The sequence below is a fragment of the Struthio camelus genome, chromosome 2 (genome assembly GCF_040807025.1).
Source record: "Struthio camelus isolate bStrCam1 chromosome 2, bStrCam1.hap1, whole genome shotgun sequence".
Taxonomy (NCBI): domain Eukaryota; kingdom Metazoa; phylum Chordata; class Aves; order Struthioniformes; family Struthionidae; genus Struthio; species Struthio camelus.
Window position 1 is genome coordinate 62,685,150 of NC_090943.1, and position 15,723 is coordinate 62,700,872.

General features: G+C 41.2%; 1 protein-coding gene across 21 annotated transcripts in view; it reads right to left on the reverse strand.

Annotated features, from left to right (window-relative positions):
- Nucleotides 1-12,330, reverse strand: part of EZH2 (enhancer of zeste 2 polycomb repressive complex 2 subunit) — a 59,606-nt gene extending 47,276 nt beyond the window's left edge. For 7 of the 21 annotated variants that reach the window (XM_068936060.1, XM_068936055.1, XM_068936049.1 and 4 more), the window contains exon 1: nucleotides 6,166-6,185. In XM_068936060.1, coding sequence (XP_068792161.1) covers nucleotides 6,166-6,170 — 5 coding nt within the window. In that variant the 5' untranslated portion in view covers nucleotides 6,171-6,185. Of the gene's footprint in view, nucleotides 1-6,165; nucleotides 6,186-10,553; nucleotides 10,638-10,929; nucleotides 11,022-11,890 lie in introns of those variants that run through there. The other 14 variants (XM_068936061.1, XM_068936056.1, XM_068936046.1 and 11 more) reach the window with 9 other exon arrangements.
- Between the last annotated feature and the right edge of the window lie 3,393 nt (nucleotides 12,331-15,723).

The window sequence follows — 15,723 nt, forward strand, 5'->3', positions numbered from 1 at the left end:
GAGACATAGCTTGGTGAGGGGGAGGTTCCAGAAAAGGAAGGACTAGAGAGATGAAGGAAAAGACAATAAAAATGCAGTGAAGGAGAAAGTGGCTGAGAAGAACTTAAAAGCAGACTTTTCCCTATCCTGAAACTAGAGTTCTGCTTCTCCTACATCTCAACCTTTGTTTCCTTTCAAGTTTCATTCTCCTCCAGCCTTTTACTTCATCATTTAAGTGAATACAACTTTACTTTGCTCTTGGTGTTCTTCAGAACAGGAGTTTGATCTTTACCCTGAAACATTAAATATCTGAAATATTTTTCAGATTTCAAATTCATTTTTTTTCATTTTTAAGTAGATTTAAAGATAGCACGGAAGATTATCAATAAGCAGGCGAAAGAGCACCCAAGTTATCAGTAAGCTCTTACTCTGAGACTTACTTTTCCCACAACTGGAGAGACTGACCTCTTCACTTATTTCTTCCCCAGCACAATGCTCCTCCTAGCCTGGTTATTATCCCAGCAGCTCCTGAAGTTAATGTCTCCTAATTGATCCTTCAGCATAGTCTCAAGGGATTTCAAATATTTTTTCTGTATCCTTTGATCAAGGATTTCAGCAAGAGGTAAAGGTCCAAATCATTTTTCCCTTTTCTACCTCAAAGATTTTCTACCCACTTTTAAGGTTACCTATGAGGTACTCATTCAGGAGCTTATTCTCACTTCATCAGCAGCTCGTTTTGCTGCTTTCATTCCCAGATTCTTTCCAGTCATTTGTACTTCGCCTTAAGCTATAGCGTAGCTTCCTTTTGCTGTGTTTGTCAACCCTTACACCGTTAAAAACATTCAGTAGCTCCGCAAGCACATTACAATAGCAAGTTTTTTTTGAAAACCATTACTTTAATTTTTATTTCCAGTTTTGAAGTTACTCTTCTGTGCATATTAAACTGGTCCTTTTCAAATATTTCTTAGAAAGAATAATCTTCTGCATGTTTCCCCTCTTTCAAAAGAAGCTTAAAACATTACCCCTTCGTGGCAAATCCATGCTTTGGTCACCACATCCAATCCTACTGATCAAGCGGCTACTGACCCCGAAACCTGTACACTCCCTTTTCTGCTACAGATACATGGGCAAATGTCAGTGAACTAACAGTATACTTTCACAGTATACTTAATCCAGCCAAACTACTGGCTGCAGTCAAAACTCGCAGTCCACTTCACTCTACGTGCTTTTTCATATTGCTTCCCTTTGCTGAATCCAGATACTGAATAAACTTCCTAACTGTAAAGAGTTTTTATTTGCAGTATTATTCTCAAAACTGAAACTAGTTGGAGCAGTTACTAAATTACCATAATATAGGCAAGACCTTGTAATTGAGCTAAGCAGTGTAATCAGAATTTCCTTCAAATGATTGGCCTTTCTATGAGAACAAGGCTGATGGCATCATTTTGCATACATCCTCTGCAGTAATTTTTGATGCAAATGGCAAACAAAACAAACGTGACAGAGATTTAGAGATAATTAATCATGTATGTTTTCTGTAACATATTCATAGAAGAAAGCAAGTACCCTAGCTTTATGAAAAGCTTCAGTGTAAAGTCATGATTTAAAAAATAAAAGTCAGGGAACTCATGAAAAACTAAAACAATTACTAGGGAGAAACACCACCTTGGACTCCGATTACTGATGTATCAAGCATCGCAGGCGATTCCTACGATTCCTATTTAGGCAGTGCCGTTGCAGTTAACCACAATTGTGAAGATTCACTGACAAATATGCTGTCTGCTCCACCCGTGTAATGCAATTACGTATGCTAGTTTATAGTAGCTACACTCCTGCATTGCACTCCTAAATCTTACTGGGGAATGCTCCTATCCTAGATACTATGTCTTCTAACCTTCAGTCCAGTTTCCAGATTTGGTAAGACCCCTGTTTCCCTTCCCTTCCAAACTCCTGACCTCTGTTTGTCTTGAGCACAGTATCTACCTTCTTTTACCACTCATTGTTTCTAGTCAAGGTTTAACATTTAAATGCATCCCTTCAAACACAGTTTCCTATTGTTGCCCAAATATTATACCACACAAAAGCTGTATGAAGAGGCAGATAACTTTGACTTCCGAGTTTCACAAATACTTTATGCTGACATTGCTACAGAAAGCAGCTCTTTTACCTGTCACTTGTTCCTGCATCTGTGCTATCCCTTCCCTCAAGACAGCACAAGTATTTTTGCAGCCAGACAGTGACAGAAGCAAGGAAGTCCTCTGGCTAAGAATAACTACTTTTTTCAATTGGAGAAGAATCTGAGCATTCAGTCCTGCTGTCTCTACTTAAAGACACTGTGAAACCATGGCCTTAAACACTCAATGTTTAACTCCTTGTGAAAGCACTTAGGGCCCAAGCCTGTAGATCAATTTCTGGATGTGCTCAATGCATACTGAAACTCATATTGCTTGTTTGAACTGCTTTCCTTGCATAGTAAATCACAGAAGAGTTCAGCTACTGACACATAAGACAGGAAGGAAGCCAGTCTTGGTTCTGGTGCTCATATAACTCACGTTTTCTTCAGTCATGCTCCTCATCTGATTTTAAGAAATATTAATTTGCCCCTCACAGTATTTTATTCTTCCTTTCTCCCCTAGCAGTACATTCATACAGACTGTTTAACACTAAGCTACTCGAATTTTCTTCAGAAAGAGTTTCTAGCATCATCATAAACTGACCAGGCAGATATTAGAAAGCCCAAGCCAAAAAACTTTCTCTTTTTACCAAAGGGCATGCAGCAGAGAAAGGGAAGAATGAGGAGTCAAGCAGCTCTTGGATATGAAAGAGGAGGAAACCTTCCTCCACTCCCTTTTCCTTCCTGGAAGAATAGGAGTAATCTTAATTTATCTTCTTGCTGTTTTTACCTTAGAATGTTTTATTTGCTGGGTTAGGAACTAGCTAAGTAAAGTAACAACCAGCTAGTCAAAATCCTTTATCCTATCTGTCAGTATATTAAAAACTCAATAATAACTTTGCAATTAACAGTTTATAAAAACCCAGACCTTCCAGAAGTACTTTAGAAAACTTATCCAAAAGAGTCTCTGGTTCTTCATATCTAAAATAATTAAGAGCTAATCAATCTGCTTCAAACATCAAAAAAAAAGGAAGAGGAAAAAAAGAAGAAAAAAAGAATCAAGTGTTCTTGACAAAATCCTTCATTTAAAGTTTTCAGCACTAACAGCTAGTTGATTCAACATAAAGTACCTGAAAAAGATCCAACAACAAAAATGTATGAAAAACTAAACTTATTTCAGATTTTCTACCAGTTGAAGAAGAGGGCAGCAGCCTGAGCACTGCCTCTAACTTTATTTAATTTACCTCATTTTTACAGGAGAGTTTCCTTTAGAATATTTATTAGTCAGAAAACAATGATAAGGCTACTTCTCACAGTTTCATTTTCTTTAATAAAGATAAAAACAAATAAGAAGTTAGGTTAGTTAATAGCAAACTAAAATTTCAATAGAAATAATTAGGTTTCCAATACATATCTTTCAACCAATACAGCAACTGGACAAAAAACTAATGCAGTACATATTTTTGTCAGACAGCTGGCAAAAGGAAAAGATAAATCTTTACTAGAGTGCTGAATCACTTTGCGTATGCAAATCTGTAACTTTTCAAGGTATTTTTCCCTTCAAAAATAAAGATCTTTTTCTATATCCTTGCAGTTTTAGGACTTAGAAAAACAAAAATCAGATACAACATGTAATTACTAAATACCTCGTAAGGAATTATCATTTGAATGATAAAACTTCTTAATTCCCACCATTATTCTCTTCCAGAACATTTCAACATTTGCTATTTTTAGAAAAACACTGTTTTAGAAATACAAATGATACGTTTAACTGTTTGTCCACTTCGGGGTGACAGGGAACAGATGGGTAGATGACAACTGCATTATTCAATATTAAACATCAAACCAAAACAGGCACTAACTAATGTACTGAAATCTCACTTCAGTTTGAGTGACATCAGCAAAATACTATGCAGCAGGTAGTGTAACCATTTATTTTTACCTGGATATTTGCACGTAAAAATAGCTTTAACTATATTTACAGGTATGAGTAAGACTATTGGATCAAAAATAAATAAAACATTTTAAAAAACCAAACATCAGAACAGCAACAAAAAGTTTGAAGCTTGATTTTGATACGTCCTTTGCAAGTCACAATTAATCATGAATTTCCACATCCCTTACACAAGACCAAGCCTGATTATTTGTCAGGAGAAAGTAAAGATTTAGCCATACAGCTTACATTTTAAATTCATACGTTCAAATTTCTCTTTTCACACTCATTAATAGAATGCCATAGGATACATTTTGTCTAATTTATTTGAAAAGATACAACTCCCACACAAATTCCAAACAACCTCTGTTGCCTAACAGCTCCATCCCCTAAAATTTAAGGACTTTTTGATATCCTTGATAAACCTGGCAGAAAGAGTGCTGGGAGCACTTACAGCATGCCTACACAGGCAAAATAATTTAGGGTGTGAATTTAAAGTGCAGTGGCAATTCTACCCTAACTTGTTTTTATGGACACACCTATTTTACTCTAAAACAGCCAAAGGTTCTTTAGCTCAATCCACACAGAAACAAAAACCCCACACTCCACACGGAAAAAGTAAACAACAAAAAAAAAACCCTGCCACGCAACAATTGCTTTTCCATACTTATTTCCTTGCACAGGGAAAAATCCCAAATTTTGAAAGATATTACACTTCCATGTATGCAGAAACCTCATACACAATTTATTGCAAAACAGTCTGAAAAAATTTTGGAGCTTAACAGGTGTTTGGTAGATTTGCCAATGATCTGAAAAAGTCAGCAATGAGCTTCTAATGATGAAAGCAACCAAATTAGTTATTCAGTCAATGCTCATTTTAAAGCTCTCAGAATAACTGAGTCTAATGCACAGCATCCATATCTCCCTAAAAAGTATATGAGGATTAACCCAACAGCACATTGCTCTTTCCTTACAAGAAGTATTTTTTTCTTTACAAGCTGTATTTAATCTAAAGAGGCTACTTTTCCAGAAGCTTGATTTAAAGGGGAAAATTAATGAGAAACTGTTAATCTTAAAAAAAGAAAAATCATCTAGTGAAAAAACTCTGCTCCCTTAGGCTATGGAAGAGAACTATGGATAGTTCCAAGGCTTTGGGAAAAAATTATGCCTCCCAATTTCAAGGCAGCATTTGAACACCAGTGGTGGTTACATAAACCATTTTACTTTCAAGTGTAAAACAGCTTCTGTCAATTTCCTCTTCCAAGAGTTGAACAGTAGATTTAACTTTGCAGTAAACACATTAGTAATACCCACTAGAAATACAGCACAAACTGGTGGATGCATAGCTGGAAGAAGTTATCGTGAAGGATAGATTTTAAGCTGTGCCCAATTACAAACTGTATCATAAAAATCAGAGAAAGCATAACCTTAAGATTTTAATCCATCTGATATAGTTTAGTTATGCCTGCAAGTCAGGTATCTGCAACACGTCTGCCTGATTTCTTACAGAAAAAAGTAATCCAAGTCCCAGCCCTAATTTTTTCTTAATCTTACTAATAAAAATGAGATCGGACATCTACACACTGGAAATATAAAGCTTGCCAGGTCCACTTGTGCTAAGAAACGTGGAAAGGAAACTAGCTAGCATTAAAAAAAAAAAAAAAGAAAAAAAGTATGAGTAGTTAAGATTTGAGTTTCCTTCCTTTCAAATAATTTTTTTCTTTAAATTACATCAGATGGCTTTGGGATTTAAATTGAACATGCAGACTGTGAAACAGAGAATGCATGGTACGGAAAAGCTGAACCAACCACGTAAAAGAAAAATGAGAGAAGGAGTCAGATGCAACACAAACTGACAAGGGAAACAGGCCTGGCTCTAGATTTAAAGAGAGGGGGGGAAAAAAGGACAAACATTGCATACAGTCCTGAAAAGACTTTTTTTTTTCCAGCCCAGGCTGTGGACTGTAACTTTTACTACTTTGCTTGCATAATTACACACACAACATTAGTTAAACAAGCACCATATTTATATATATATATATATAAAAGTAGCAAATTCTGAAATACTTCTACAATTGCATATTAATAAAGTCATTAGTTGCATTCAGAAAGATGGCAGTACATTCTCTGTCACTTTTACCTCATTTGTTAACGAAATCATATACATCCAAAGTAGGTGCTTTGACAGTACTACTATGTGACATTTTCAAGCAGTTGACAGCACTGCACTGATCCAGTCACATCATTACATTATTTTTCATCTGCAGCCTTTAGAATATGCACCATATCTGACTAGATTTCCAAGTGGTCTTGAGCCAGAGACTTCCCACCTTAAAAGCACTACCATTAGAAAGGAAGCACAGTACACATTATAAATTTTTACAAGACAGTGTTATTCACAAATTGAGCAGAGATGCAATTACTTAAACATCCTATACGCACACTTTAGCTGGGCAACCAAAACATTCCCAAAAATTAGAGTTTGACTTTTTTTTTTTAAGTATATTTTTCCTGGACATAGGAAGAACATCTAACAGACATCATCTTCTCTGAAAATATATATATTTTTTACAATAATCTATTTACAAATCTATGGCTAAATAATTCTTATGTTTTTCAGAATTCCTTTATCTTCCACCTTTTTTTAAAAGGAGCTTAATTTGGCTATATTATATGCAAGTGATACTCTTACTCATCACTCAGATACTTCAGAGTAACCCCTACCCAAGTTTACTAATGTTACTTTATTTTTTTAATCCAAAACACATATTCCAATTGTAACACTGGGTTAGTTTTTCAGTTTCACCAAGTACTCAGAACTCAAGTCCACAGTTTGACAGATCTTAGTGGAGATCTAGGTGTACAACCAGAACAAGTCTTTAACAATCAAAATATCTCCTGTTATCAGTTACAGAAAACAGCATTGCCACTACTGTCTTAAAGGAAAACAACTGCACAGTTTTTTGCTTGGACCTTGGTAGACCCTACTCTCCCTCCACCCCCACCTCAACAAATTTCAGTCTTTAGTTTCACCTTATCTGTGAGCAGTGACACACTGAGTCATTCTAAAGTCTTCAAGTGATTTCCATGAGGACAGGTAGAACATCTGCTTAATAATTCTAAACACTGTTTTCCTTTTAATCTTTAGCTTAGCAAAACTCTTGGGTATATACTTAGAGCTAAAAAAACAAACCCAAGCACGTTAACTTGGAACCAGCATCTTTGTTGTTCCCCTGCAAAATGCCTCTCCCTGTTCTGCATCCTTTTCATATAAGGTTTTTCTTCTTCTCATCTTTCCTCCTCCAGACATATCCCCTTACCTGAAGTTATCATTTGAACTACATCAGCATTGGAGTAACTTTGTCGATTTAAAAACTAATTTGGTTATTCTAGAACATCTGTACAAGTTACACATAGATACTAAACGCCACTTCAATTAGACATCATTTCAATGAGCCTGGCACCACTCCACAGAGTTTTCTGACAGGATGAACAGAAGGTTGGTAGCAAAATTACCATTAAAATAATCCTCCTAGTACTGTCTTACAGCTAGCTTCTTTTTACTTTGGTCCTGCTTCCAAAGGTAGGTGCTATTCAAGCACCTAATGTAACCCTTAAGAATTACATTCATAGTATGCAGACTACACCCATTCCTTTCACATTTTTAAAATCTGGTAAACTGTATTTTGCTTAGACAGGTAACTCTAACAATGACCTACCTGACTCAGCGAACTTTCAAATTTTCCTTGCTTAGCAAAGGCCAAGCAAGGAAAATCCAAGCAAAGGCAAATCTTGTTCCTGAGATTTCCAGCATCTCTGTTGGGGACAATTTTATTCCTCCTAAAATTTCACAGATGCTTCTGCTCGACTCAGTTACACTGCATCTATAAATGCTAACTACAGATACCACACAACATTCATATTATAGCCTCCACTAAAGTTTCCCACAGTGCTTTCACTTGAGTACAATACAAAGCAAACATTTATTAGATATGCCTTGTCAGTATTGTTGCCATTTTTAAAATTAAAACCTTCTCTGTTCAGTCATATGGCATTTAAAATTGTCATCCAATTCTAACTTTAAAATTGAGAATTTATTAAAATGTATACAAGATATATGCAGCTAAAGAAGTAGAATCTTCTTGTAAATGTAAACATTTCTTGTAAAAATAACAGAGTTTTTTGACTAATTACAAAAGGAATTTTTTAAGGCACCAACTTTTCTGGGAACATTTTTGGAGCGCACTAGACGCTAGATGTAGTTTATTCTGACGTAAGCTGCTTTACAAAAAGTGACGTTTAGCCTGCACTCACAACATATGCAGTTGGTGCCTTTGCTAACGCACTAGCAAAGTTCTCCTCTCTCTAAGCCAAAGTCTCTTTGCAGATAAGCAGAAGTGCATGATCATACTTACATTGCACCTTTGAATGCTGCAATGTTATAGAACAAACATAATTCTATTCTGGCATGCAATCTTCAACAAAATCACTAACCATATTTCAGCTTGGTGGCAATTCTAGCAAAAGGGAAAAAATCCAGCTTGAATTTCAAGTCTCTGGCCTAAGTTTACACACCATCACTTTAGTTCATTGTAAATTCAGCAAACATGTTTTATGACCTTTTGACAATACGAATTTTCAGTGTCTATCACTTTTGAGGATCAAGTTGCATATTAAAAAAAACAACTGCCCTGTGTTTTTTCCAAATTTTGTCCTAAATTAGAATCTTGAATTGTTTTAAAATTTCAGAACAAAATAGCTGTCATCACCTCATGGAACATTTTACTGTCACAGTTCTCCCCATGTGCCGTTTAACTTTTAATTTCCTTCTTCACGTAAATGAAGGAAAAAATGTATTTTTCTCTCTTTTTTTTTAAACTCTGGAACAAGAAATATAACCCTTTTGATGTAAGAAGCTTAAAAGAAACCAAGTAGCAAAGCATTAGATCTTGAAGTTAAAGACACTCAAGACACCACACAAAACTTTCTAGCCATATCTCCTAAAACACTGGAAGCATGCTTTCTGAAGGTCTCTACCGGCCTTAAACATTCACATTTTAAGGGGCTAAACTGAGAGTAGTTATTGTACACTGGGCTGAAATAATACTCACCCTCCTGAAGATGCTTTATTGTTACTGCAAATAACATTACCTGGACTCTCAATCTGATATAGACAGTGAGGACAAACATCGAATGACCTTTTAATTTTTACAAATCACATCAAGAATCTGAACGGGCCAATCCCTTAAAAAAAACAAAGAAACAAACAAAAAAACCCACACTATCTACAAGGTAATCCTAAGAAGTGAAACCTGCACTGGGAAAACTCTTCACTGAAATATATATTCGGTAAGAATCAAACTCATAATAGTTGGAACTACAGTTGCTAGACTTACACAAGGTTGTTCAATTGTTACAAGATAGATTCGTCCTTGTGTAAAACTGTTGTACAGTTTTCTTAAAGAGACCAAGGATCTAAACTTCCAACTTCCTAGTTAAACTCTTCTCTAGCTCCAATAAGGATAGTGTTTCATAACTTAGAGAAAGTACTTCAAGCAAAGTACCAGTTAATTATTCTATTCCCACTGCACATATCCACCGACTGCTTTTCTTTCGGTGCTACTAATAATTTTTCAATCACCACGAATACCTGTTAATGTCAAATACATAAGCCAGGTGCCACAATGCACCGATTTCTTCATCTTCACCTAACCACACATTTTTTGCAGAGGGGCAGCTCTGTCCAGTACCCTCCTTCACACCTTCCCAAACACCCTGGTTTCTGAAAGCGCTCTGTACACCCGTGCTTGACAGCCTTAGAGCTAAAAATCGCAATTTCCAGCTCCCCACAAACTTTCTTGCAGCGCTCTGGAAAACAAGAGCCAAACGGTGCCCTTCGCCGTTAGGAAGTTCACTCGAGTTGCCGGTCTGGCAGGTTCCCCCCCGCCCCTTAAATAGTTTTTCTTCCTGAACTAAGAATTTTCAAAGGCAAAGGGGGGGGGGGGGGAAGGGGGAGGAAGAAAGGAAACACCTATGGGGAAAAGAGTGCCCAAACAAGCACAAGTTTATAGGACGAGTGCGCGGAGATGCACAAGCCGGAGGGCGCCGGGCTCGGCTCGCCGGGCAGCAGCTTCCGGGAGACGAGGAGCCCACGCGGCTGAAGCGGACCTGTCCCAACCCCTCGGCGGGGACGGCGGGAGGCAGGCAGGGAGGGAGGAATACTCCGCTCGCCCACCTCTCTCGGGGGAGGAGTGGGGGGGGGGGGCGCGGATTTCTCCGCGGGTGTCAATCAGCCGCTCTGAAGCCTTGCTGGACACGCTGAAAAATCCACGCATCCTTCAACAACACTGCGCCCAACGCCGCCAGGCAAGCAGCCGGCTCTGCTCCACGCCGCCTCTCCCGCGCAGCGCGGCGCCTCGGGCCGCCCCCCGCCCGCCCCCCCTCCCGCCGCCGCCGCCGCCCCCCGGGCCGCCTCTCGCCGACCTGCGGCCGGGCTGCGCGGAGCCAACTTAGACAAAGGGCACTTACAGACTCCATGCCGCTCCCCTCCAGCTGTCACCGGCCGGCGCGCTCGCCACCCCACGCCGGCCACCGGCTCCCCCCCCCGCGCCCCGTCCCGGCCCGCCCCGCGGAGGCTGCCCGGCGGCAGCCACCGCCCCCCCCCAACCCCCCTCCCCGCCGCCCGCTCCCTCCTCCCCTCCCCCCATTACAAAGGGAGCCGGTTATAAATAGCCGCTCCCGGCGCCAGCGCCTGAAGCCCGCGAGGTGTCGCTCGCTCGCTCACTCACTCACCCGCCCGCCCGCCCTGGCCTCGCGCTGCCGCGCCGCCGCCGCCGCCGCCAGCTCCGCCGCCAGCTCCGCCGCCAGCTCCGCGCCGCTCGCCCGCCCGCCCGCGCTCGCTCACTCGCGCTCCCTCCCCTCCGGCTCCGGCTGCCGGATTCACCCTCCCGGACCGAGCGCCAAACGCGGCGGCCCAATCGGCATCGCGCTCATTGGCGAGCGCCGAGCGCCGCCTCGATTGGATGGACGCGGCCGGGGCGCCCCGGGCCAATCAGGCGCGGCGAGGGGCGGGGAGAGGGGCGGGGGGTTCGCTCCCCACGTGCGGGGGGGGGGTGGGAGAGCTCTTTGTTCTCGCGCTGCCGGCGGGAGACGGGGAGTTTCCAGCTTCCCCCCTCGGTCCCCCCGCTGTCCCTTCCCCTGCCCCCCGTCTGCCGTGCCGCGGCATCGCCTCCCCCTCCGAGGGGGGAAGAGGGGGCAGCGGGGCGCGGGGAGGCTTGAAACTCTCGACCGGTTCACGTGGAGGGCGGGAGGGCGGCGGAGCCCGGGGAGGGGCGCGCTGTTCGGCGCTGCCGAGTTTGAATCAGTTCGAAAGTGGGAGCTGTAACGGTTTTAACAGTCACGCCGCCGCGGCGCGCGCGGGAGGGGGTAGGAGGTCTCTGTGGGAAAGGAGGGAGGGGCAAAGCCTGCTCGCAGCCCGGAGAGGGGCCGGGTGGCCGTGTTGCCCGCTCCTCGCCTGTTGCTTCTCCAGCGGCGGGCAGGGCAGCCCGCCCGGCCCTCCCTATGGCTCCCGCGCCCCCCTATCCTCCCCCGCCCCCGGGCCGGCCCGCAAGAGAAAAGCCGTGGTGTCTCCCGAGGCTCGGTCAGAAGAGCTGTCCCGGCCAGCTGCGGGCTGAGACGAGGCGGCCGTGGGGCGACCTGGCCCCTTTCTGCTGAGCCGCCTGTGCCGCGAGCCGGGGTGTCGGTGAGAGACGTGCGGCGGCTCTGCGCAGCCCCTGCCCCCGCTCGCTGGCGGATGTCGGCTGGCTGAGTCACTTTCCAAAGTTGCGTGATGCACCCTCGTCTCACGTCGTCTGACCTTTACTTACCCAAACGCTACAGACCTCTGCCCTTTTTCTGTGTGTGTTTCGGGCTCTTCCGCTCGATTTTCTGTGCCTGGTGCTTTGTGTCCAGAAAGGTTTCTGTAATGTCTCTCAAAATCCTACACCGTTTTGGGGCTGGTAATAAATCACAGCAGTAGCAAGGTGTCCGCATCAGGCTTGGATCATGTTGCTGGTTAAATGCTGTCTCCAGCCGCTAAGGCTGCGATCATTTTCCCTCCTTTCTAATCTGTGAAGCACGCTCATCAATCTTGTTCCCAAGGTTGTGTTTAAATCGTGAAGATCCGTCCTTACTCTTCTGTCATCTCACTCGGATCTCAGTCACTCCATTCTTCACTTCATTAATCAGTGAAAAACACAATTGCAAAGACAAGTTTCCTCATGCAATACTTTTACCTTCCCTCGCAACCGTATCTCTTTCCTGTGTGACTTGTGTTAGCACGGCCTCCTAGGTAGAATGGGGCATAAGCCATACCCTCACTTTCACAGGCTATTCCCACTGTCATTCATTACCAAATACCAGCTCTCCCCTGCCTTGTGAATGACTTCATAAATCTTCGGGGAAGGCACTTCACCCCTGGGTGAAGCTCCAAAAATGAGCAGCACCGCCATACTGAAGTCCTAGGGGGATAAAAAGCTCTTGTGAAAACATTACCAGCCCAACCTCAACCTCACATCATTCAGTTGGCTTATGAGTCAAATGAGGCTTGATGTTTTCCTCCTTAAAAATGATGTATTCGTGTGCTTTTACTTTTTCTGTCTTTCAGTGTACAAGTATTTGAAATTTCCAAGCTTCTTTTCATCACCTATGAAGCTTGCAAAGAAATCTTAAGAGCTGGTGTTCCTGCACTGAATGTTCTCTGGCTACCTTTCGGCCTTTACAAGAGGTTTCTACCAATTAAAGCTTATTTTTATGTTAATGTCTCTATTATTTGTAAATTCATTTGTAAAAATGTACAACTTAAATTCTTTCTTGTTATAGTCCCATGTCAGTGTGATAGATTGTCACACCCTTGTTCTAACTCAGTGGCGTGGCTGACAATTTCAAAGATTTTATTAAAATTGTCATATTTGTAAAATATTCATCATTTCTGGAAATTCAGCTATTTAAATCTATTTTGCCCCAAGATGGCTGCCACCACCAAAATGGCTACCCAGTCACTTCACAACTTAGAATTTATAATTTATTTTAGTTGCTGGAATTGCACTTCATGAGATCTGTTTCTAGGCAGAAAGTATAAATAATTCTTAAATAAGCTTAGGGTAACTTAATGTAAGTAGCATAATTGGTCACATGGAGGAAAAATTAATATTACAGAAGCTACGCTGTGATCTAAACCTCATTACTGATAGCTCTTTTTTTCTGTCTTACACAGAAAGAAATTCATCTGTAATAAGAGAAACTAATACTTATAAGAAAATAAAACACATTTGAAAGGGAGTTGTTTTTCGTTTTGCATTGCAGGAAAACTATCTTCCCACTTAAGCTCAGTTTTAGGTTCTTAAGGAGTTGAATCTCCATCAAGAGGAACTCTTTAAAAACAGATTTTCTGATCAGTCATTCAGTCTGTTTCAAATAACCAGGAGGATTTTGGCAGCTGTTTTTTCTGCGCACAGGGGTTTAATGTTGCAACGAGCTCCTTATAGGCGTTCTGCTCTCACAGAGTAAACCACCCAAGCGGCTTTCTGTTTCTGCTGTATTTTTGTGATTAAACAGCATCTATTTGCACAAGGGTCAGCTTCATGAAAAGACATTTAGACTAGCTCTTTAGACAAATAACACAGAAATTTCTGAAAGAATGATGAGATCTGGTATTTTAAAGAGTTATTCTGAAAGGAGTGAAATCTGATGGCAGCATGTAAAAATAGTACTTTTGAAAAAATGGTTAATATTGAAGAAATATATATATTGCATGACAATGAAATTAATATCAAACTCACGGAAAAAAGTATCAGATTTGGTTTGCACCCTCTGGATTGTTGAAAACTTTTGTCTTTTTAATAGATAATACATTGTAAAAGAGTTGTTTCCTTGTTCCCAATATACAAATGAGACATCTTTGTTTATGTTTTTGTATGTAAATAAAATAGTAGAATGATTGGTGGGTGCTGGATCGTTAATATGAAGTAAAACATAAAAATAATTGTTTAACAATGTCACAAGACAGTCCTAATTATGATTGCTTACACTGGAGTGTAGTAAGATGCCTTTTTTCACTTTTTAAAAAGTGGCATATGACTACACAGAAAAAGAGGGCCAGCTCTACAGGGCAAAATTAACAGCTTAGTGATTTATTTTAAAGATTCTCAGTGCTCAGAGAAGGTGATATTTCCAAGGCATAGACTATTCTTTGTGCATTTGTCATTATTATTTAATGATTTCCTTGCTGATTACTGTAGTCAAAATTGCATGGTATTTCTTCCCTCTGACTGGGAGAATTGAGCAAAATCAGTTAGCCTGTGCCTCAGCCTGAAGTAGCCACAAATGTCAGTCAGATTTTGCATTGTCTTTCTCTGCTTCGCTAAGGAAAAACGCAGATAGGCCGCCTCCACCATTAGCACCCCAGAGTAGGCGTACTGCTAGCTGAATCTATAATTTTAAGCTTACATCACAGTATCGCTTTCCTTTGCGCTTACCCCTGTAATATATTTATTTTGTGGTGGGTCTCTTCTGTGGTGCTGTCCAGTGGATGTCACATACTAGCTATGTAGCCTCAAAAAATTCAGTCTGGTTCTTCTTGAGCTCAGTTGCTCTTTGAGTAGGAGAGAAAGAAGACATACACCTCGTCCTTGTTAAAACCACCCCCACGCTCCCCTACTTTTTACCTTGGTACAAAGCCTTTAGTACTGCTAATAACATGAAAGGCTATTTAGGTAGATGGTTTGCTGTTGTGTTAAACACTTTCCGTGTCTGTTTTGGCAGATGTGTCTTCCATACACTATTCTTAACACTAATCTGTGTTAGGACTAACTTTTAGGTCTTTAGGACTAACTAAAACTAATACTATTCCTGATACCTGGGATTGTTTTGTGCCTCAAATCCTGAATTTTAGTCCACGTGAATTTGGTACAATTTTTTATATGGAAGTGTACGTACAAAACTAAAAGCACAGACTGAAACAATGGGTGTCTAAGTGTTAAACTGTTATCGGATCCAGTAACTACATAGTAAAAGTTAGTATATACCCTTTTTACAAAGATTTGGCCTCTTGTTACATTGTTACATTATTATTAAAAAGCAGTTCTGTGTGTTTTTTACCTAGCTGTTTTAAGATAAACATTGTTTCAAAATGTTTTTCCAATAATATCTTTACGGTACTTATGGCTGATTTCCCTGAAGAAAATGCAACTTTGTGTCCTGTCTCACAAATTGCTTCTGACTCCTGGTTTTACTGCACGCTTCTCTGTAGAACTGGATGTAGCAATCATGTAACTAGCCAACATAATTGTGAACACAATGTCCATTACGCTAGATTAAGAGACCAAGAAATATAGTCACTAAGACATAACATGCATGCACCGAATCGAACGCTGTTCAGACCTGTCGAGTCTCATGTACTGTGCTGGAGACTCCTGCTCCATGCAGCCCTGCAAAATAGCCTATTTCTCACTTGTTTGCAGTGCAGCACTGTGGCCTTGCCTGCTCTGGTGCCTCACATGCCTGAGCCACTAGGGTCTAGGAGGGGAAAGACTGGGGCACAGAGCTGCAGCTGAAGGTATGCCTCCAAAAGGAGCCCACGTTCAAAGAATCCCCGCTAGAATAGCAGGAAATTATTCCTGTTGTGGACTCTTTCGCTGTCATGCAACCAGATGGGCAGTTT